The 25762-nt window shown below is 29.1% G+C and overlaps 2 protein-coding genes across 2 annotated transcripts; one reads left to right on the forward strand and one right to left on the reverse strand.

Moving 5' to 3' along the window:
- The first annotated feature begins 94 nt into the window (after positions 1 to 94).
- On the forward strand, positions 95 to 21901 carry LOC136972423 (histone H4 transcription factor-like). Its single transcript, XM_067267024.1, has 10 exons — positions 95 to 141; positions 262 to 408; positions 7431 to 7657; positions 13353 to 13455; positions 13606 to 13758; positions 13900 to 13992; positions 14331 to 14451; positions 19237 to 19375; positions 20794 to 20918; positions 21089 to 21901. Exons 2-10 carry the CDS (start codon positions 270 to 272, stop codon positions 21627 to 21629), a joined length of 1641 nt encoding a protein of 546 aa, XP_067123125.1. The 5' UTR covers positions 95 to 141; positions 262 to 269; the 3' UTR covers positions 21630 to 21901.
- Positions 21902 to 22138: 237 nt separating this feature from the next.
- LOC136972424 (uncharacterized) lies at positions 22139 to 24203 on the reverse strand. Its single transcript, XM_067267025.1, has 2 exons — positions 24140 to 24203; positions 22139 to 23543 (listed from the first exon to the last, which is right to left on the reverse strand). Exon 2 carries the CDS (start codon positions 23536 to 23538, stop codon positions 22159 to 22161), a length of 1380 nt encoding a protein of 459 aa, XP_067123126.1. The 5' UTR covers positions 23539 to 23543; positions 24140 to 24203; the 3' UTR covers positions 22139 to 22158.
- Between the last annotated feature and the right edge of the window lie 1559 nt (positions 24204 to 25762).

A 25762-nucleotide genomic window follows, 5' to 3' on the forward strand; every position in this document is an offset into this window, starting at 1 on the left:
TATTATTGATCGTTTAATTGATTAATCAATTTACACTTTATTATAGATCCAATTTAAAAAAGAAAACGTTCATATTTTTGTAATTAAAAAAAATCGAGATGGCGCTTTAAGCGGGAATCCGAAGTTTCGCTTAGAATTTTGGTAACATTTTTAAGATAATTTTTTGAAAATAAACCGCTTTAATTTATAAAGTATTAATAAAACTTTAAAAGTTTTATTTAATAAACGTATTAAATACAAATTTTAAAACTTTTGATACAGTTGAAATCATGAGCGAAGGTAGACGAGTTGTGAAATTTTCTGAAGAGCTGTTGGAGCTTGTTTGTGAATGGGAATCGTGCAAAGTCGTGGAGAAAGACATGTGCATCTTCTTATCTCATGTAAACACACATCTAAGTCAAATTCAAGGCAAGTTTGAATTTTACACAAAGAAAATAAAAAAATATATATTTTGTTATATATCTGCTGATATACTAATGACAACAATTACAAATTAACATATTTACTTAACCTTAAAGCCTATTAATACAGAATAAAAATGTTCTTCAAAGGTGTTTGGTCTTTACAATAATAAACTGAAGTTTTACATTGAAAATATAAATTGTTATTTGAATTTCTGTCAGATGAATAAATTATTTCTGTACAAATTGAAGACAAAGTCGCTCTAAAAATATTTCAGACGATCATCATTTTTATTTAGTGTTCTAGAACAAAATCATAGACAGCTGGACTTTCCTTTTTAGGCTACACAACTGCCCACTTTTAAAATAGTTCCTTAAAAACACAGAAAAAACCAATAAAGATTAAAAGAAGTTTTCTTAAAATTGGAATGGTAAATCTTACGATGTCTTGTTAGTTCATCCTTGTCTGTTCAGGGTTTCCGGCTCCTTTTATCTACTGAGGATTAGCGCTGACAGATGTAGATTATGCCGAGACGATCTCTCTGGTGACGAATTTTAATATGTTTGAATTTCCATCGGATGAATAAATTATTAGCACTGTAAACACCTTTTTTTTTTTGTTTATTCCTCAAAATAAATTTTGTTACGGTGATGAAAGTTATAATAAAAGCTTCTCTGTATTTAGTGTGAAGCCATTTATTTATGTACGCTGTTAAGCAGAACCGTCATGATATTTTCGTTATATTGAAATATGGTCAAAAATGCAAGGATAAGAAAATTTATTGATGATAAAAAACTGCTTACATTTTGAAGTAAGAAAGTTTTTAAAAATGCAATTTTTCTATTAGTGTTTATATGGAACCAAATTTCACATTTCTAGAATTTAAGTTATATTAAATTAGAATAAAAATCAATCTAGTAAGAAATCAAAAAGTATTGTGAGCAAACGACTAAAATAATGATATAGTAGTACCGATTAGTTGGAATCCTGCCTCTTTGTTATTTCTGCTTATAGCTGTTATTTTCTGGTAAAAGAAGTCTAATTTTTGTGTGTTATTTCTCTAATCAAAGCTTTTTCAATAAAATCCAGTACTGTGACACAGCCTTCCAAAAAACCATCAGGCACATCTTTTTTAGTTCCTTTTTGCATGTTATCTAATATTTTATTATTCTTTTCCAAAGGAAACTGCTTTTATTTTTTGTTTTTCTCCATTTTTCCTCATAAAGTTAAAAATAAATAAACTGTAGTGTAATAACATCAAAACAAAACCATAACTAAGGAATAAAATTAGTGTTGCCAGTTGAACTAGACATCAAAATTGATGTTATCAGATTGTTGGACATAATATTTATTTACTAATAATGAATAATTTATGCATTTATAGATTTCATTATAATAAAACTATTCTTTTGTAATGGACAGAATTTTTATTACATTAAACTGAAATTTTCATTATAATGGTATTTGTTAAACTGAAACATTTTTGCAATGAGCTGATTAGGAAATTGGCATGGGATTCAAGATATATTCATTATACTGAAAATTTCATTAAACTGGCTTTTGTTATACTGACATTTCACTGTATACAGATTGGTCTAAAATAGATTTTGGATTTGTAGAGAAATAACTTATACAATTTACTTAAATTATACAATAAACAAAATTATATAAATTATATACAAATTATAGAAAATGTTCATATTGATGATCTTTGTTAGAACATATTAGAACTTGTGAGGTCATCTGATATCAGTAGCCTATAAAAATTAGCTCAGAATTACAGTATATTCCCTTATAACATGGTAAATACATTCCGTGTTATATGAATCCGTGTTGTACGAGTCACTTAAATACATGAGCCAATCACAGCCCGGCACCCAGGCTGTGATTGGCTCATGTATTTAAGTGACTCGTACAACACTGATTCATATAACACGGAAAGTATCTACTGTGTTATAGGGGGGTCTACTGTATTGATGTTGTATAAGAGGCAGTTGTATCCATTCCTGATTATGTCAGTACAGAGATATTACAGGTTCTTAGAAGTTGAAACATTTGCTGCATTTGCAAGCATTTAGATAAAGTGTATAAAATATTTCTGTAATTCTTATTTCTAATTATTAATGTATAAATGCTTTGATCTAAACTTTTGATATTGTATATAAGGAATAATACTTTTCAACCTCATATGAGAGAAGACTTCATGTAAGAACTTCATATTCTTTTAGGGATCCTTTAGTTCAGTTAAACTGTATGAAAGAATCATAAACCAAATCTGAGATTTTAGAAATATTAAAATATATAGATCTTGCATAATTTATAATTTGCAGAATGCATAATTTATGAATCTGTCTTATATTTGTTATAGGATATATTATCATGCTTCAAAAGATTCATTTATTTCTAATGTAATATACTAACAGTATTTTGATATGGAAGTTATATATGATTTCTATTGCATAATATTAAGCAGAACAAAAACAAATTGCACAAGCTTGTTATTCTTGCTTTTTATCATTGCTTCCTTTTTTACTTAAACTTTTAATTTTAACTCATGTATTTTACAGAAAATATTGAAACATTGTGGCTGAAATTAATGTGAGAAATTTAAAATTTTATTAAATTTATTCTTTAAACATTATCATCTTTTCAATTGATACTTTTAATATTCCAATTTTTGTTTCTATTCCTTTATTTCAATTTATATTACATTCTTAATATGCATTATTTTTATTATATATGTTTTTCTTTTGTGAAATTCTTTCCTTTTCCTCTTACATGAAATTTAATGCATTATTTATAGAAATTGTTTGTTTTAAGATTTCATAAAGAATATTGAGAATAAACAATAATGGTTTATATTTTAAATGACTTTATTCTGAATTCAGCATAATAGATATGTGTAAGATTGTAATATAATTAAAGAATATTATAATTAGTAGAACATATTTCTATTAAAAATTATTTTCAAACTCCTGTTAATGTTTTAATAACAAATGGATTATATTTAATGAGATAATATTTCTAGTTTTAGTGGTTAATGTTATAATCTAATACATTAAAACAGTTTCTCATTTAGGAAAATGATATTTACTTTATGACATTTATAATGTATCTTTTTTATTGTCATATAGCTTCTTTCTTTCTTTTTTCTTTAGAAGTTTAGGTAATTGGAGACCTTTTTTAGTATTGTAGGAAAGGACAGTTGGAATTCAATTGTTCAACATTTCGCAAACTTAAAATTTTAAATATTGAATTTGTGAAATACATAAAAGTATATACACTTATCCCTCTTTTTGTACAGTGGGTCCATTCCAAAGAATGCTGTGTAAAAGAAAAATTGCATAAAAAAAGTACAGTACATGCATCTTGTAGAAAAATGCTTGATAGGATCCAGAACTTCAATGGAGTGAAATATAAGCAATTTACAATAGAAACATGAGTTTTTTTTTTTTTTTATTCTATCATCAATTATCATTAATATTATTTGTACATAAACATATTAAATACAAGGTAACATAGGAAATACAAAATCAACATACAGTATTCTCTGATATACATATAGTATTGTACTGTGCTTACAAAAGATAGTCTTGATTTTAACAGAAAGAGTACTTTTTTAAACAATAACACAATTTTAACAAAAAGTTAAATTTAAAAATTTTTAAATAAACTGCTTTCTTCCATGTAAAAAAAAAACAGATGACATAAAAAGAGGATTTTTTTGTCAGCCACATTATTTCAAAATCGTGTAAAAATAGACTGCATAAAAAGAGGGATGAATATATCCGCGCATTCTTTTATTCAGCAGTGCGCTGAGCAGTTGCTACCGGAAGTGACGTTTTTGCTGCTGACGGTCGAAAACACTTTTGCTGGAGAGAAAGCTATCTCAAAATGGCCGATGTAAACGATGATTCTCTTACTGCTATATTTACGCGCGTTTGTTCAGTATTATTAGAAGAAAAGCCATTAAGTTCGATGTTTTTTATAAGAAAACGTAAAAATGATGATTTATTTGTGTCATTGGCGTTGACTGATTCTATTAACACTTTATGTATTTTTAAATGATTTAATGATGATAAGTCTACTTCAGAAGGCAAAATTTTATTCTCTCTCAAATATTGCAGTAAATTGCTAGAATCTGTAAATAAAAATTAGAAACAGTATTTCATAAACCAACTTTTAACGGTAGGTTTGACTTCATAAACAAAGACAATAATAATAGATTCTTATATTTCGTTTTGTTATTATACATTTCACATTTATTAAAAAGATACTTGAAGCAAAGGAGTTAAAAATCTGCTCATTTAATGTAGCAAAAAAACTGTTTATCGTTTGGTAATCGAAAAAGATACTTCTTCACGGAGGCGTCCATCTTGTAAGCAGTATTTTTAGCGTGGTCGAGAGGTGCTGCCAGTGCGCTGAAAGCGCAGCTTAAGCGCGCTGGCAGTAGGCTTAATAATTGAACACATGCGCTAAAAGCGCTGCAAGCGCGCTGAATAAAAGAATGCGCGGTATATGTCAATACATAAATTATGTATATATTGATAAATACATACCCAAGATGAGCTGTGATGGCAAAAGCACCATTGAGTGGTCAGTAGAATAGTGATACTTAGCATAAAATTATAGTTTCACTCCATGAATTTAATTGTCATCAAATTATCATACTGGCCTAGGAATGTGTTATGGGCAATAGGCAAACTTGAAATGTAGGCCTTATACAGTCGTTTGTAAAAAATAATTTCATGTAAAACTTTCTGTAAAAAATTACTAGCAAGTTAATTTTATTTAATTTCATTGCAAATTGCAAAATCTTTGAAATGTTCTTGGTATGAAAGTAAGTTTTTCTATGAACCTAAATTATATCAGTTCGGTTTATACATTTCATTATGAAAACTGCTGTAATAAATTGTATTGATGTGTACATGTAAGCCTTAATTATATACTGTGCTTTATATTGTAATCCAGTTTTATTTTTACTGTTTTTCTTTTATATATCATGGTATTTTTTTGTATCATTGTATAATTTTGTAAATAGTAAATAAACAAGTAATTTATAATCCATGTATGTACAAGACAGGCAATTTGAAAAAATCCAACAACGAGTTGCTTTATTTCCCGGCAACATTTGGTGGTGCCATCTGTTTTCACATTTTATTAAATTTATATTTTTAACTATTATGAAATGGCAAAAAGCTTAATTTTGAAGGTAGGGATGGGTTTTAAAAAAGTTATAAATGCTAATAATGAGTAAAATCATTGTTAAGTCTGACTACACTGGAGATACACACAACCCCTTTTATCTCACCACTCCATTTAATCACCAAAATCTAATAGCATCAATCCCCTAATAACAAACCTCCTGCAAAATTTCAGAAAATTTCAACCAAAAGCACAGAAGTTATTAAGCTTCAAAGAGGGGGAACAAAATTGTGCTTTTCACACACACACACTAACATCTTTACATACAGAGCTTACCTCCAAGTATTTTTGTATTTCTTGATGTTTCAGAGTGTCTTGAGTCCAAAAATTTTAAATCTTAGGGGTCATTTTTTTGCCTGATTGCCAGTTTTCCTCTGTTATATATAACAACTGGGAAAGTAAAAATGTTAGTTCCTATTTGGGTTCTATCACTTGAATTTAAATGTTGTGTTCTCTATGAACAATTTGCCTGAACAGGATAGTTGTGTACTGTTGAAAGTATTCACATAATAAATGCTTTTTGTGTAATGCTGACAGACAGCGCTGTATGTTATGTTTTTCACTTAGGCCTACTTTCCAGCTTTCTTTTTCATTCCCATTTACATCTTAGCTCCAAGAGCTAAGATCCCTCCTGTAGGCTGAGCTAACTTGATATATGATAATTCTGGGAGAGTGAAGTCTTCATTTTATGTTATCCACAGTAACCAAATATAAGCAGAATTGTATCTTTGATTATTCAAGTGTTTTCATCTTGGGTATGATGTGTATCATATACTGGACTTGGTATAAATTACAGTCAAACCTGTTTTTATGCGGGGGATAGGGACCGCATTAAAAAAAACGCATTAAAAAAAATTGCACGAAACTTCACGAGTGGCTATAAAAAATAGTTTTCGCAACACAATTAAAAAAATATTTTTTTTTATGCGGTCAATAGGGACCGCATAAAAGAAGTCTCACATAGAAAATAACTCAAAACCGTACGAAATAGAATTTATTGACAACAGATGTCAGCACTTGACTGCATCGTCTGGTCTATCGTCTGTTTTACATATTTTTGTCGAGGTGGTGTTTTGTTGACTTTAAAAGTAAATTATTTCATTTTTCACATATTCATGCAATAATATTACTATAATAAGTGCATTTATGCTATAATAAGTTTATTTAGCTATAATAAGTCAACGTGAGACATGACGAATCGCACGAGACTAGTCGCCAACTATACCGCACAAATAAAAAATCGCACAAATTAAAAATTCGCATTAAAAAAATTGCACATAAAAAGAGCGCATAAAAACAGGTTTGACTGTATTGTGGTAAAGACGTTAACCTTAAGCTGTATGGAACCTGGTTTCAATCTGGATCCAGAGCCTCAGAAATTTTTACAGTTGGTTTGACCAGATGTAAGGATCCATTCCTTATCATGTGGCTTGGCCTTTCCATTGTGAATCATGTTGAACTCATGATGGCATGAAAGTAGACTCTGTTAGTACCAACAGGACAGAAAGTCTTTATTTATAATTAATTTAGTTGTTCAAATTTATAATTAATATATAATATAAAAGTATTCTTAAGATGTATATAGCTTTATTGAAAATAATTGACATTAATAATAATAAGTCATTTTAGATTTATTACTCTATTCTGAATTTAATTTTGTTTCTTTCAATTATGTGAGAATGAAATTTTCATCTTGATTTTAAAAAGTTTATCTTTTAAGATATCAATTATCCCAATAGTAATGATAACTGATATTTTTTAAATAATAACTATTTTTATTTAAGATCTAGAGAAAGATAAAATTTTGATATTTTAATTTCCAGAATTAAACGAATTACAATGCATGTGGACAGATTGTGATTTGACTTTTAAAAATTATGTTGAGATGCAACGGCACGTGATGTTCCATGCATTTCACACCAAAATCAAGTGTTATGGAAAAAACTTTCTGCAGCGAAAAGGCCTTCCAAACTGTAGTTTTGACAGCCAAAGTCGCAATGTTGTTCCAGAATTACCTGATAGACTAATTTGTTATTGGAAAGACTGTGATGTAAGGTGTTTTTCTCATTATATTAACATAAATTCCTTTAAAATAACAGAATATCTTAATAATTTTAAGAATGTTTCTCATTTGAAACTTTTAAAAGAATTTAAATTAGCATAACCAATCAAATATTCAGTTATTATGAAATCTACTATTAAGTTTAATTAAATTACTATCAAAGACTATTCCATTCAAAACTATTTGGTTATTCATATATTCAAATTATTGTCTTTAATTAAATAATTGATTATGTTTTACTAAACATTGCTTAAACAGTTATATCATCAACTTTTTCAACTTAGTGCAGGAGGAAGGCCACTAAAAGTTTAATGCTTCAGATTGCAAAGATTGGAAAACCTCCAACCTTTCCAATCCGTAGCCCCCTTTTTCCAAACTATTTTTCAACAAACTTCCTTATTTTTTCCACTTGTCTCATATGGAAAATGTTTATTTTTTTGGATGCTTTTCACTTCTCCTATTGGTATGGTCAGCCAGTTTACATTTTCTTTATGTTTGTTATTATTTCTGAGATCTTAGTTTGTTCTCACACCCACATATTTCTCTTCTGATCTCTTCTTGTTATTCCCAGCATACAAGTACGTACATCTTTCCAAGACTGCTATTTGGAGACGTGAGGAAGCAGTTATATAAAGTGTTCTAATAACAACACACTAATAAAACTTTAGTTAAACAGTTTTTATTAATATGAAATGTACATTAGATAATTTTAAAAAGTTTAGCCTATACTAAACCTTTGTAAATAAATAAAATGTTTATTGATACATTTTTAAATAAAAAAATAAATAAAAATTAAAAGTTATTTAAAATATTTAACTGCAAACTATTTGCATTGGCATAAATTTCTAAAAAATTTAAAAATTTATATAAAATATTTTTGCGTTCAGTTTAATCTTTGTGTTAAATATAGTTGTAAAGAGAAGCATTTTAATGCATCTTGATTTGTGTTTTTACTTATTTCAGAATGATACTTTATTATTTTGTGATTCTGCTAATGTATATGTTTTAATAACATTTTAAAAGTATAATTTCTGTAAAATTTAAAATTCATTCTTACAAAGTGAACTTATTTAATATATTTATAAGGATACAGTTGTTGCTAATATACAAAAATGATTTTATTTGACATTTGATTACATTAACATATATGGTTAGTTATGAAATGAATGTAGTTTTACATTACTTGAAATATCATTTGAAAGAATTTAAGCAATATAATTAGAAAAACTTTTAATAATGAAAGAAATTTTTACTAATTATATAATGTAACATAATTTGATTTCATCAGTTACTTATTATAATATTTATAATATATTTTTTATTATAATTATGAACTATTAAAAAACAAAACCTTAATGTTTCCAGCAATAAAAACTATTTAATAAAAACGTTTTCGACTGTTTTAAACAGCCATCATCAGTTAAAACGAACTTAAACAAAAAAGAATGCAGAAAAAATAGAAAACAAGCAATATAAATATTTAAAATTCAAAAATAATTCCAAAGTAAAAATGCTGTCGTATACTAGAAACTAACAAAACTGCGCATGCGCTAAATATCGTAGTAAGAATAAAAATAAAAACAAATAACAAAAAATACTGCCGCAAAAATATTTCTATTACAAGAAAGAAACGTTATGCATTTCGGTAAAACGACTTCCATGCCGTGGATAAACCATCTGCGTCTCTATGGTTAATGCAACCCGTGTTAACGTGGGCTTTGTAGATTTCCAGCTTTTCTAGATGTTTCAGCATTTGTTTGTTGGTCGTGGCCCTAATAATAGACGCTTTGTCCCAATGAACGTCGACATCCTGATGCTTAGCGAAAGCTGCTAGCACAGTAGAATCCAAGCTCTTATTGATGGAGTATCTATGCTTCTTAAGCCTCTGCTTTAAATGTCTCATAGTTGCACCAACGTATACCAGATCTGTATTAAACCGGCGATCTTTTAAAGGTATAGAATATACCCCCATCTTAAAACTCTGGTTTTCTTTCTTCTTGTCGTTTCTTAATAATCGATATATTGTAGGATTACGTCGGTACAACAACCTTATGCTGTTATTTCTGGCTACTTTCTTGATCATCGTGTGCAAGAATGGAAAATAATTGAGAATCACTTTTCTTCCTTGATTCATAGGAGGAAGCTGCCGATTTTTTGCCTTCCGAAATTTGTCGATAAAGCCCATCAATCTCCTTTCTCCGATATCCGTGTTGTAATGCTGTAGTGCGGATGTAACTTAATTCCTTGTAGGTGTCAATAACACTGGTGCAATGTGTGTGAGCACGTTTGATCCAGGCATGAAAAGCTGCATATTTAAAATTCATCGGATCGAAAGAATTTTTTGGTATAATAATGGGCTGATAGCTGGGTTTTCTATAAACGTTCGTCCATATTTGACCCTGCTTGCATGTGATTGAAAGATCAAGGAAATTTAACTTAGAAGCAAGACGATTCCACAGCTGCATTGAAATGTCAAGGCAATGGCTACAAATGAATGATATAGTACTTATTAAAGCGGATAAGTCTAAAGGTGTCCTTATTAAACGTGACTCGTATAACCATAAATTACATGAATACATCAGAACCACCGAATGTCAACTTGCTCTCAACAAATACATGGAATCGCTGCAACAAAGAGTCAAGAAATTCTCTTTAACCCCGTTGGCTCGTATTTTACGTATGCATAATTCAGTTTTACAGGCTCCAAAAACGCCTAGAATTTTTGCCTTTGGTAAAACACACAAGCCTGGTTACCAAATACGCCCGGTAATAGAGAAGTGCGGATCCCCAACATTTGCCATTGAGAAGCAGCTTGTCAAGTTTATCCGGCCGAAGATTCAAGAATACCCCTATGCTATACAAAACGCAGTGCAACTGGTGGAAAAGCTCAACAACATTACACTCAAGGATAAGGAATATATGACGGTAATGGATTTTAAGTCCTTGTTTCCATCTATAAAACTGCCGCCGTGTTTTTGTGAACTGAGAGACTTTCTTTTTGCTAATATAGATAATGCAACGAAATACCATTCCAGCATTTTGGAGCTTGCAAATTTAATATGTTACACATCGTTTTTCGAATTTGAAGATGAAACATATTTGCAAGAAAGAGGGGTGCCTATGGGGAGCCCTATGTCCTCTATTTTATGTGAGCTTGTATTACGTCGCTTGGAAAACAAAGTCATACCCTTCTTTCAACATCAAATCGTTTTATATGCAAGATATGTTGATGATGTTTTCATCCTTTGGAAAAATGATGGTAGCGCTCTGCATTTCCTTCAAGAAATCAACAAAAACCCATATGGTTTGACTTTAGCGCTGGACCAAGAAAGTGCTTCTAATGTAAATTTCCTTGATCTTTCAATCACATGCAAGCAGGGTCAAATATGGACGAACGTTTATAGAAAACCCAGCTATCAGCCCATTATTATACCAAAAAATTCTTTCGATCCGATGAATTTTAAATATGCAGCTTTTCATGCCTGGATCAAACGTGCTCACACACATTGCACCAGTGTTATTGACACCTACAAGGAATTAAGTTACATCCGCACTACAGCATTACAACACGGATATCGGAGAAAGGAGATTGATGGGCTTTATCGACAAATTTCGGAAGGCAAAAAATCGGCAGCTTCCTCCTATGAATCAAGGAAGAAAAGTGATTCTCAATTATTTTCCATTCTTGCACACGATGATCAAGAAAGTAGCCAGAAATAACAACATAAGGTTGTTGTATCGACGTAATCCTACAATATATCGATTATTAAGAAACGACAAGAAGAAAGAAAACCAGAGTTTTAAGATGGGGGTATATTCTATACCTTTAAAAGATCGCCGGTTTAATACAGATCTGGTATACGTTGGTGCAACTATGAGACATTTAAAGCAGAGGCTTAAGAAGCATAGATACTCCATCAATAAGAGCTTGGATTCTACTGTGCTAGCAGCTTTCGCTAAGCATCAGGATGTCGACGTTCATTGGGACAAAGCGTCTATTATTAGGGCCACGACCAACAAACAAATGCTGAAACATCTAGAAAAGCTGGAAATCTACAAAGCCCACGTTAACACGGGTTGCATTAACCATAGAGACGCAGATGGTTTATCCACGGCATGGAAGTCGTTTTACCGAAATGCATAACGTTTCTTTCTTGTAATAGAAATATTTTTGCGGCAGTATTTTTTGTTATTTGTTTTTATTTTTATTCTTACTACGATATTTAGCGCATGCGCAGTTTTGTTAGTTTCTAGTATACGACAGCATTTTTACTTTGGAATTATTTTTGAATTTTAAATATTTATATTGCTTGTTTTCTATTTTTTCTGCATTCTTTTTTGTTTAAGTTCGTTTTAACTGATGATGGCTGTTTAAAACAGTCGAAAACGTTTTTATTAAATAGTTTTTATTGCTGGAAACATTAAGGTTTTGTTTTTTAATAGTTTATTTTTCCAGTAGCTGATTTAATTATAATTATGAAAATATAAAAGTCTTAATTTTTTTTCATAACAGTTTTCAATATCATAAAAGAGCTTTTTGTCTTGAAAAATTGTTGAAAATAATATCTCAAATACAATAGTAGATATAACAGAGACTTGTCATACTGCTACTGGTATGCATTTTGGTACACATGACCCACATCAGCCATACATAAAAATATATTGGTATCTACAACAAAATATATTATGTTTATTGTAGTAATTATTATTTTAAGTATTATTTTAATTGTAAGTGTAAAGTGTAAGATTCCATAACTGACTTGTTCAAGATTTATTTTTATAATTATTTTCACCCACACTGCAGAGTACTATGAGGATTACATTATGAACAGGCCTAAATTAATATAATTGTCCATTACAAACATTTTTAACTATATAATAACAGTTTAAAAGAAAACACTTACCAACAATATCTAAAAAGAAAACATTCGACAATAGTGATCGTGATTACAATTCAACTTACAGTATAGTACGATTATTATTACCTCTCCTTCTATTGGGTAAAAATGACAACCAGGATTTACATATTGCTTATCCTTCATTATTATTTATTCTCTATTTTCCATCAACATCTAGTATTCTTAAATACTTGTAATATTGTCTATCTATTAAATAAATTTTTATTGATGATCTATGTATTTCACAATCGTACTCATTGCAGTGCACAGCCACTGTTGAGTTTACATAACCATATTTAATTGATCCTATAAGTTCTGATATTCTAGTAGCCAAAGTTCTTCTGGTTTCTCCTACATAAGTATAACAAGAGTCAAAATTACAATTAAAAGTATAGACAACTCCAGTTTTTGCAAAATATCAATTGTATCTTCAGGTTGTTTAATTTTAGTTAACATGAAGCCTATTGTCATTTGGGTCTAGTGTTACTATATTATAAAGTTTCATAAATTTTTTAATTTCTTCAAAAATACCTTTCTTCATACATTACACCTGCACATTTCTTATTATATTCAGCTATTTTATTCTTAGATTTAACAGAAAAAGTTTTTAACCAGTTATCTAATATTCATTTTGTGTAATTATTAAATAGATACATTTTTACTGCATTTTCTATTTCTGTTTTCTGGTCATCTAATCTGGTTGTTCTATTTTTAACAATTTTCAATATATAATATTTTGGAAATTAATTTTAATCATTAATAAATTTTTTAATAATGAATTTCAGGAAGTATTTGATAGTCCAGAAGTATTTTACCGACACGTCGATACACATGCTGATGATCGTAACAAACTTAGTTATAGATCTACACTAAAATGCTATTGGCAAGGTAATACGTGTATTAATTTGTTTAAAGTAAATTTGAAAAGAACTTTAATTTTTTCAAACTAGATGAAATTTTAATAATAAGACTAAAACTTAAAATTTTAAATTTTTTAAAATCTGTTTTACTAGCTAAATGTTGCCATATAAATTTTAGATTGCAAAGGTTCTTTTGGTGGTGTTAATAAATTGAGAGATCATCTTCGAAGTCACACACAAGAAAAACTAATGGCATGCCCGGTTTGTGGTGGAATGTTTGCTTCACGTACAAAATTTCAAGATCATATTATTCGACAAGGAGCTATTAATGGTTTCAAATTTAATTTCTTTATCACTGTTTAGTTACTTTAAAAAAATATATATGAATAATTTATAAAGAAAAAGTATTAAAAATCTTTCAATCTTTTTATTATATTATTTTGATTTGAAAAAAAATTTTTTTGGAGTTTAGATAATGAAGTTCAGAATTTTGCATTTGAATGTGGATACTGTTATCGTAAATTTGCTTCTGAGCGACTTCTCAGAGATCATATGAGACATCATGGTATGTAACACTTTAATTTTATAAAAATAATAATGTAAATTATTTAAATTTAATGTTAAATTAAACTTTTGTATATCAGTCATTTATTCTTTAATGTAATTAAGCTAAATATATAATTTTTATTTTTCTTGTTAATACATTATATTTGACTTATTGAGTATTAAAAAAGTTTATGTAAAATAGTCATATTATTTACAGTATAATTTTTAGATTTTTGTGGCATTTATTTCTGTTTAAAATCTAGAAAAATTTCGTTATGTTTGTTTAACTATATTTTAAAAATTTTAAATATAATTTACAATAATTAATTTATGAAAAGATGTGAACAATTTTTGCAGTTAGCCATTATAAATGTCCTTATTGTGCTATGACTTGTCCAAATCCATCATCTTTACATAGTCACATTACATACCGTCATTCAACTGAAAAAAATTATTCCTGTCAATATTGTGAATATAGGTAAGTTACAGTTATTTATGATTTTACTTTATTTTAACAGGAATAATTAGTAACCTAGAACATTGAAAAGTTAATCAATACCATCTCTCATTCATAAGAAATTAATTTGAAAATGGTTTTATTAAGTCATCTGCACTTCTCTAAGTAATTGATTTTATTTACAATGTTCATTTGTTTGTTCACTATGCATATCTAGATCATTTAACCAATTGCTACGAAACTCAACAGTTACATTCTTCAGTTACATACTTATAACTTAGATAATATCATACACCCCAGCCCAAAATATTGATTGGATTTTTATATATAAATTAATTTTGGTCTACATTTGATTTGCTGGCTTTGTATGTAGCACCGTATGTTGGCAAAAAAATTAAGAAAAGAATAAACTAATTATAATTCTTACAAAAAAGGATATAATTTTAAAAAATATGTACAGTAGAGCATCGATTATCCGACTTAATTGGGGACTGGGGTTGGTCGGATAACTGAAAAGTCGAATAACCGAAAAGTATGAAAAAAATACATTATTAGTATAGTGTATTAGTCCTGGTTTAAATACTAGCCTCCCTTTCATGGTCGAGGCAGTGCTGCCAGCTAAAACATGCAAAAATTTAACAAAAATAATATGAAAGTAGCCAAGACATAGCCAAATATTGTAGCGCCACATCACTAGCGGACATTTGAATTTGCCGACTAGAACCCGGTTGGTTAACCGATAAGTCGGTTAATCGGGGGTCGGATAATCGATGCTCTACTGTATTATATTCACTTGATTACTGCAACAATGATATCATGTGAAATATATATGCTGTATCATTACTGTGACAGGGAACATATAGCGCTTGCCTGCATGAAATTGAAAGTGTTACCCTATGAAAAGTCTAAGTATTTAATTTTCTACATCTAACAATTCAAATTTTTTTTATTTCAGAATGATACTTTCTTAATTCTAATAAGTGCCCTCCAGTAGCCAAATGCATAAAACCAGGTTGTAAATCAGTTGTAGGTTTGAGCAGGGCCAATGGGCTGGCCATGTGGAGTTTTCCAGGTTTTCTTCATGTTAGTAATACCTAAATAGGGGCCAACTTCACATAAAAGACTTTGTTTTGAATTTACAGCAATTTACTATTTTTTAAATACACCGATTAACAAGAAAATTAGGCACTAATAAAATTTTATTCATTGGAATTGATTGAGATTTTATTAGATGATGATGGTTATAAGTGATTACAATATCATAGCAAAGGGACAATTTCCTATGAAACAATAGCACAATTTAATGGAACCTTTAATACCTTGTACTAAAGAGTTCTTTAAATTGTGCAACTTGAAATAGATTTGTCGATGAATATTGCATTTGTAGGTGGCTAAAGCTGACATCTCATCTGATCCTGAAAATTGTTGATGAGCAATAAATATGAAGACCAGGCAGGCCAAAGAAGTGTGACATGATGGAGATTACTGGGTAACTTAAATTGTCCAGCTGAGCATGAACATCCATGAAATATTAGAAATTAATCATTTTTAAATGTTAAAAATAACAAAAATTAAGCATATACACAATAGGGTTGATGAGTGTATCAAGTCATGGAAAATTTTCCATGTGTCAGATATGGATTCTGCTCTTTTGCATTGATACACTCACCCCTCCCTTATGAATAATTTGTATATTTTCAGAGTCTCAAATACCTTCAACTGCTAAATGTATTTATCTGTCAGATATACATACACTTAACACCTTATTCTTGCCGAGAAATATAAATTTATTTAATTCAAACAAACGTTTTCAGCCTGATTCACAGGCCATCATCAGGTTTAGAATACATTCGAATTAAATTCTATCCTTGGAACACAAAATTCAAATTCAAATAAAATACATTTAAACAGAATATAAATAGCCACTTTGTATATTCCCTCCCAATCTAAGGATCCGTATAAATATAAAATTGCGGCTTTCAGAGCTTTAATAAGAAGGGCATTTTTGTATTGTGAAAGGGTACAAGACAGGAGGAAAGAAATAAATAGAATAGTAAACGTAGCCAAGGCCCTAGGTTACCAAAAAAGTGCAATTCTGGGAATAGTTAAGAAATACGAAGCCAACATCAAGAAAAAGTTTTTTAAAAATGCTCCCAATAGAAGCGTAAAATTTACGTATAGCGAAAGTATGAATGCGGTCATGAAGGAGATTGCACACAGAAAAGGTTCGAGAATGCTTTTAAAAAGGGCGCCTAATTTATACAAAATCCTCAGAAATGATAAAGATGATATAAAATCGGAAGAGAAAGCAGGAGTTTATAAAATTCCGTATGAGAACATGCAATTGGACGTTAAAAAAGACTATATTGGAGTAACCACTAGAAGTTTAGGGCTTAGAATCAAGGAGCATAGTTATAATATCAGAAAGGGGTCTAATGCAACAATTTTGTCCCAAATGGCACAAGCGCCAGGAGCTATAGTTAAATGGAATGAGGCGACCATCATAAATCCTTTATCTTCTCCATCTTTGGCATTGACGGCAGAGAAGTTGCAGATTTATAGGAGTAGATTGCAAGAAGGCTGTCTAAATGCGAGGGACGCAGAAAGTCTTCCCTCTGCATGGAAGTTCATGGTTAAGAAGTTTAATAAGGGCTCTAACCAATCGTTGTAACAGTTTTATTGAATGTCTTAGTATTGCATTTATTAATACCTATATATTCATTTGTTGCATGTTTATGTATATTTTATGTTTTAGTTTTATTTGTATTTATGTTGGCTATTTATATTCTGTTTAAATGTATTTTATTTGAATTTGAATTTTGTGTTCCAAGGATAGAATTTAATTCGAATGTATTCTAAACCTGATGATGGCCTGTGAATCAGGCTGAAAACGTTTGTTTGAATTAAATAAATTTATATTTCTCGGCAAGAATAAGGTGTTAAGTGTATGTATATCTATGATTTGCTGAGTGCTTCGTGTTATTATCTGTCAGATAAGTAACATGAAATAAATGTAAACATGCTTCCTCTTGTAACATGACATAAATGTTCAGTTTTAATGCTTATGTAGCCAGTGTAATTCCTGGTAAGTCTTTGTGAATTATGTTCTCATTCTCTCACCCTCTTACAATGGCCATGATGCAGAGTCAATGCATTTGAGATCATATGCAAATTGGACATCTTAACTAGCACTTTATAAATCCTCAGATTGTATAAAATATCCAAGTGGTTGTTATCATTTTTCAATAATCTTGAAAGCATGAGTTTCTTCTGTGTGTAATCTTGACACTTGCAAACCTAGCTGTTTCCTTGTATAGACTTTAACTTTTGTTATAACAAACTATTTTGATTTCTCTATCCTCTTAGATTACTGCTGCTGTACACTTTTTTTCTTTTGTAGTAATATTTGTCAATGAGATCTAATTAAGCTGTCTGGATAACTATGTTGCCAAAAGGACCAAGAGCATGTTTACATTTATGCCATGTTACTTATCTGACAGATGTATCATTTAGCAGAGTTAAAGGTATTAGAGGCTCTGGAAATATACATATTGTCCAGGGAATGTGTGTATCAATTCAAAAGAGATAGAAACTATATTGTGACACACAGAAAGCTTTCTATGACGTGGTATAGTCATCTTTCCTGTTGCGTATATGTTTAAGTTTTGTTATTTTATTCATTTCTGATATTTTATGGATTTAATTTGTATTTGAATTTGAATTATGTAGATCTGGAACACATTTTGAATACTCAAATTTTGTATTTGTTTAGAAGTTTTGTATGCATTTGAAAAGTTCATTAGTTTTAATTTTTGTTTTTCTATTCATTTGCTAATATCTGAGAAAGGACAAATGTAAAATGGCTGAATAAATTTGTAATAAATCATATTAAAACCTAATTTTTTTACTTGAACTATTGAAAAGATGTGAAGGTATTTAAATGAGGATGATGTAAATTATGTAATTCTTTGTAGTTTCCCACTACAGAAATTAAAGCTACATCTGTCATGATAAAAGAAATGAAAAGAAAGTGTTCCTCCTAAAAAAGTAATTTCTGTTCATGAGTGGAGCACCAAGAAGTTTTTATAGCTGTGCATCTGGGTTAGTGACTGTGTCAATTTGAATCAGTCAGACAAAAATGTTTTCTCTTTGAGAATGTAAGACATATTTTATCTTCTCTGTCTGCTTGACTATCTAATGTGAACACATTCATAACTTAAAATTGGTGGATTTTTTCTTCCTTTTACTCATCTGCCCAAGTGTGCACTTATCTTAATCGGACAATTTTATTTGGGCCATACCTTTTTCTGTGTATATTGTATGCTAAAGATAAAGGTAAATTTTAGCTATACTTTAACCAAAATTCAACTCTCTTTTTGTAATCTGAATTTTGATTAAATCATAGAAATAGATCAGATCTTTTGTTATAAGGCAGAAAGACCAATTTGTCATAGTTTTCACTTTTAAAATTTGTTTTATCAACCAGATACTACATACATATATTTGAATTTGTGATGAATTTTAAATAGAAAAATAAAATATTTTCTTTATTTCTTAGTAATTGTTGTAGAAAAATTCAAATAATTATTACAAGTTAAACAATTTTAAGAAATGAATATTTTTAATTGAAAGAATTAATTAATTGAAATATTTTATAAAATTAATTATTTTAGAAAAAATATTATGGAATTATTATAAAAGAACTTTTTTCATCACATGCTAAATCAATGAAATTTTTAACTGATTAAATTATTTAGCATTATTTATGAATATTTGTTAAGTTTTTTTATATATATTTTTTTTTAGATGTAAATATGAAAGTGATTTATATAAACATCTGGAAACTCATAATAATGAACCATCCTTTAAATGTCCTGTTGAGAATTGTGATTATTCTACAAGATCTCGTGCGTGCCTAAATAGACATGTTAGTGGAAAACATCAGGTATTCATATGCATATCATCATTATTATTATAAATCATTATATAATATCATATATTATAAATCATTTAATGTGTATAGTAATATACAAAATGTTGCAAAATAATTTAAGTAATTTTTTTCTCCATTTTATTAGACTACATAAATGTTTGATATTATCATTCAAGAATTTTAATCTAAAATATAATGATGAATAGTTAGAGTAAAATAAGTAAATAATTACATTATATAATTTCTAATAGTAATTTGACTACACAAATTTAAATATCTGATTGATAAAAGTATAAACTTTGTTGTGGTAAAATATATAGAAAGATTTCTTATAAAATGATACTTTTGTCTTAAAGTTATTATTTTCCTCAACAATGTTTTCAAAAAGCTTATCTGATAAAATATGTAGTAACATTATGACTTAATGGTATACTAATCAGACATTTACTGATGATCATAGGTAATTTTTATGTAATATCAGTGTTAAGATATGATATTTAATGAATTTCTTATTTGTTTTACATTGAGAAGGTAATAATGATTTATTTAATTGAAAGAAAGCAGTTTGATTAGAGAAATTTAAAATTTAGAAATCACAAAATAATAATTACGTTTAAGTTATTTTTTCATTATATTCTAAATCTAAAGCCAAAAAAACTTCATAAACTTAATTTAATGTTTTCTTGCATAATTTTATTTTGGATATTGGTTTGTGATAGCTTTTGTAGCTCTCTGGATTTTTTTTTTTTTTATTGGGCATATTAAACTATAAAACTACTTGTTTTTTCATTTTCTGTTAAAAATTATATTTTTGTTTTTATAAAATAGAATATCATTGGAATGTTTTTTTATTCCTTTTTGTTTTAAGGTTAAAATTTAAATTATCTGTATAATTGACTTGAGATTTAATGAATCTTTTAAAATTTTGCTGTATTCAGAATGTCAGAAACTGTGAAAGCATGGTTTGCTGACTTAAGAGTCAAATTCAGTGGCACTAGGAGTGGATTAAACTAACTATTTGTTTATCACAAAATACAAATTTGCATAAGTCAGTCCTGTATAAAACAAGACCCTACTGTACATTATTTATTATTAAAATTTAATATGTTAATATGATGTTCATCTAAAGTAGAATTTAAAATCTTGATAAGTTATGCATTCTCATTTGTACCCATAATACTAATTATGAGTACAAATATATAATGATATTCATTAAGTTTGAAAGTAATAAATTAATAAATCTGGCATAAAAATGTATGACAGTTTTTAAGAACTAAAAATTTTCTCAACAGTTATTTTTATGTACAGAATGATTTTTGTTTGTTTGATGATATAAGTTTTGAAAAATATGATGTTAATTTTATAATTTCTTAATCAAATAGATTTATTTCTGATAACTTTCAATATTTTACTTTTCTAATTCTTTTTAGAATGGTTCAGCTAAACTTTATAAATGTCATATTTGTGACAAAACATTCAGTCGAGGAAATTATTTGACCAAGCATTTGATGTCTAGCCATCACTTTCATTGGCCATCAGGACATTGTCGTTTCAGGTAAAAAAAATTCATTTCATGGAAACTGTTGTTTAAAAGTAAGGAAAAGAAAACTTATTATGCAGTGATTTTCACAGCTTTTATTTTATTTATTACATTTAAATAATTGCAATATTGCTATAAAAGATTAATTAATATAAATTTACTATTTATAATAATCTCTTTTTCAGATATGTTCGTAATGACGATGGGTTTTTTACGCTTCAAATGGTTCGCTATGAAAGCATAGAATTGTCTGAAGCTGTTCTGCAAGAAGAGGGACGCGAAGAAAATAAAGAAATTGCTTCACATTCCATTTTAGACAAAACAAATTTAGAAGATAAGACTGTTGTTGATAATAGTGACAATGAAAATAATAAAGAACCTTCAACAGAGTTAATGAAAAGCTCAGAAAATAATGATATCCAGGCAACTACAGTTCCTATGGTAGTCTATATACCTAATCCTGATAATAAAGATGATACAACTAAAGAAATGATACCCAGTGAAGTTCATTCAGTGGTGTTAGAAGTACATAATATTGAAGATGTTTCTGCTTCTTCAGAAGTCCCACCATATGTATATTTGAATTTATCAAACTTAGAAAAGAATGGCAACTCGTCTCGCACGATACATGTTATAGAAAATCTTGATGGAAAAACTGTCATACAAATGGCAGAAGTTATTGCAAGTGCACCCGAACATAGCGAGGATATCGAAATAGTAGAGTAATGGTTATTTTTTTAAGTGTTTTTTAAACAAACTATTATTTACAGATTAATAATTTAATTATATTGAAAATTCATAGACAATGTATGTTTTTAATATTTTCAAATATCTTTACATTCATTAGCTTTTAGTTACTGAATTTTGTTTTTATACATTGATGTAATATATACACTCATAAAATTAAAGTATTAAAACAATTTCAGGAAATTGTTTTTCTGTAGAGTAAAATGCCCATTAGAGAATAAAATTTAAAATTTCTGATATAAATCACAAGATATATTAGTATTTATAATTTTCTATTAATTTTCATCTTTAAAGAGAGAGTATTTTGTATCAGATAATCTTAACTACTAATAAACTGTCATATTAGTTACTGTGTAGTATATTTGAATTTAAAAAATATACAAAAAAGGTTGAAATATTTCTTATTTAAAATTTAAATTATTTTTAATAACAGTGATAATTCTGTACATTTTTCTTGAATAAGAATGTGTAGTAATTATTTGGCCCAGTTTCATGCAAAAGTGTTATTTTATTTAGCACAATGCTTTTCTGAACATTTTGACAGTACTTTTGTATTAATTTTTGCTGATTTTACTTTTGGAGAAATGTGTTTAATTCTTGGGAGTTTCATAATCTTGAGATCGGTATCTTGTAATAATTCACTAGCAGTTATCTTCTCACAATGTTTCTTCTGTGTTAAGTTTGATTTTCTTATTAAAGAATCATTCCTTCTTGAGCTAATTTTGTGAGATCTATTAGAGAATGCATTGGAAATTAAACTTGAAGTATCTTGCCAGGTATCATCTCTAATAGTGCTGTTTTTACTTTGGAGGTAGATAATGGGAAAATGGTAACTATCATCATCTTTCTTAGGCATTAAAGTATATGGGGGATGTTCATCTTTATTCTTTAAATTCATAGGATTTTTTGGACCAGAAAATGAAGATAAATTCTTTGTATCTGAAGAGTTAACTAATGTATTTGTCCACATTTCATCTACATTTTCCAAAATTTCATATGTTTGAATTACCATTTCAAAGAGGAGTTTATGAATGAAACCCATTTCAGGATTTATTTTGTGGTTGTTGTTGAATGATTTATTATTCTGATGATGTGATTGATTTCTTTGTAAAAGTTTTGCATTGTTTACAATTGTTTTGGTAATAGATTCTACAATTAAATCATCTGACTGAGTAAAGTACGTAATTAAAATATTAGTAATTATTTTCTTTAGAGTTTTTCTTACATTTTTATCCAGTTTAATAAATTTATTAATAAAGTCTGTCAAATGGGATTCCATTAGAGTTGAAGTGTATTGTGGTTCGAAAGTTTCATATTCAATCTGTTTTAATGTATTGATATCAGAAAAAGTCTTTTCATTTCTCTTGTATATCTCTTTTAATACTGAATTTACAATGTCCCAAATTGTAGATTCTGATTGCAATATCTCAATTTCTGATTCTTCTGTTTCAGTTAGCATTTTGTTGTTATCAGATATATATTTTAAAGGTGACATTTCTTTATTTAAAATATCTTCATTTTGTGAATGAGATGTAGAATCAAAATCAATGTCATTATTCTGATTTAAACTTTTGCTCTTGTTTGGATCATAACTTAAATTTTCCAGTTGCTGCACTTGCCTAGTAATGCTGCCTTTTTTCTCATCTGATATCTGTTCTATGCAATAATTTTTTAAGTAATTCGTACTAAAACTAGTAAGGGAGCTAAACAGTTTTGAAGAAATGGCAGTACAAAATAATGTAGATTGTGAATCACTCTTATCATCATTTTGTCGGAAACTTATAATGTCTACTATTTTACACTCTCCATAATTTTCTGTTTTGTATGCCAAGTGTTTTGAAGATGATCCAAAATCAGAATCATCATCATTCCTCTGGTAAAAGTTCATTTTGCCTAAGAAAAAAGAAAATAAAGATTAAGAGTTGTTTACGTAAAATAATGGTGATAAGTTATGAGGGTGGGGTGATAGCATTCATCGATGTGAGATGACCAAAGTGGCAAAGGTATCGTCAGGAGGACCCGGGTTTGAAACCAGGTCAGTAACTTCAAAACTTTTCCAGGATGATCTGCCCCAGATATCTCAGATCGTGCCCTTTACCACGAACCCACCACGTTATGAGCTTGATGGAACCCATAATTTAGATGGAAAACATCCTCTTAGTGCCCACATTGCAGAAAGACTGAAGAACTAAAAAAAAGTTTAATACGAAAATGTTTATGATTCACATAAGTTAATCAATAAACAAATGCCATTTACTCGATCAAACAATGTATAAAATTTTTCATATTGAATAATTGATGATTGGTAACATCCATTATCATTAAATTTAATTCGTGTCAATAATAATTGAAACGATCTTGAAGTACTCTTATTTTAGTTTATATTGTAATTTTCTTAAATTGACATTTAAAAACAGATTCTATCAAGTAAATGAAAATCTGTTTGTCTATTATGACATGAACTGAAAAAATAATAATGAATTCCATACTTTAAGTTGTCTTCATTCAAATTACTATACAGCTCTGTCCATTCTTATTCAGATCTGCTGATTATGATTCGTTTTATTGAAATGCAATAATGTAAGAAGGAACAACAATTAATACCAAGATGGATAAAATAACCAAATTGCCCATCCTTTATAAAATGCATTGTACAGTGCCGATTAATAAACATAAATTAGAGTTTGAATGTGCGAAATACACAAATCTTTATATTTCCTGGTTAAAATATAGGTGGCCCTGTACGTATGTGTTGCGAAGAACGGCAAAATTATCGGTTAAAAAAAAAAAATAATAATGCAGAATTATTGTATTCGGCTTATTAAAGTTATTTATAAATAGTTCCTACAAGAGTGCCAGTGTCTCTGTTGATGACCGTTCTGGAAGCAGGGGCGGTAAAAATCGGTTTCGTTTCAGGTGAAAGTTAGCATCGACCGACACTGCATATAAAAAACGATGTTACAAGAACTTCAACTCCGTATCGATTTTTGCGTAGAAAATCTGCAGTGTAATACATAATGCAATTTTTCTTCAGAATTTTGCAGGAGAAAGAGACTTGTTTTGTTTCACTAGCCTATAATCTCCAGTGTCTTATTAATGAATAAAATGCTTTCCCTGTTATCTTGAAGTAGCGATACCCCGAAGTTCCGCAATGGACGGTGGAGACACGGTCACGTGAAATAGGACTGGACAGAAAGGAGTCCGAAGAAATGATGGAATAATCCGTCGAGCGTAAAAGGCCTTGGTGGTAAAGATTGTTTTTCTGCTGGAAAACGACCTTCTTTCTGCCGAGACCTTTTACCACGGATTTTGATTTTTCACCAAATGTGACAGGAAGTGACCTTTCACCCGGAATTAACCCGGCTATGACTTAATCAACTGGACTTGACTTTCCATCCCAATTTACGGAAAGATACTTTGACACCATTCGAGATTCATTCTTGCACTTCGGTTAAAGTGACAACAAAACATTAAGCAGTGTTCTCGTGTTTGATAAAAGACTATTACGCTGTTGTTTAAACGACTATAACTGGCCAAAGCAACTTATAATATTTCGACCGATGTTCTACTACTAAAACATTTCACCACGGAATAATGCACTACGGATTCCTAAATATTAAAGATAAAATTCTCAACGTAAAAACCAAATTTAAACAAATATAATGCAATTCTATAATTCAACTGCATTCTCTAGACCTGTGGTTCTCAATTCATGGTCTGTGGAACACAGGTGCTCCGTGAAGCCACTTCAAGTGTTCCACAAAAATTAAAATATACAATTAAAAATTGTTGCAAAAAAGAAAAATTGATACAATGTACAATAACTTTTGTATGGGAATGTAATCAGTAAACACCAATGACATCATACTAGACAGTGTGCGCTCTTGATTTCAAAAAAGTTTGCCACCCCTGCTTTAAAGCTAGTGTACTGTGGGGGGATGTCAAAGTTTAGTATTTCCTGACTTCAAAAAGATTGAGAACCACGGCTCTATACTAGCGTTTTTCAATTACTGGTCTATGGACCGATATTTTTCAAACTAGCACTGCGTCCACAGAAAAATTTTTGATCATACCGACACTGGCATAGTTAATTACAGATGACATTTAAATAG

Source organism: Centruroides vittatus, unplaced genomic scaffold (genome assembly GCF_030686945.1).
Source record: "Centruroides vittatus isolate TY-2023 unplaced genomic scaffold, ASM3068694v2 contig_290, whole genome shotgun sequence".
In the NCBI taxonomy this organism is placed as follows: domain Eukaryota; kingdom Metazoa; phylum Arthropoda; class Arachnida; order Scorpiones; family Buthidae; genus Centruroides; species Centruroides vittatus.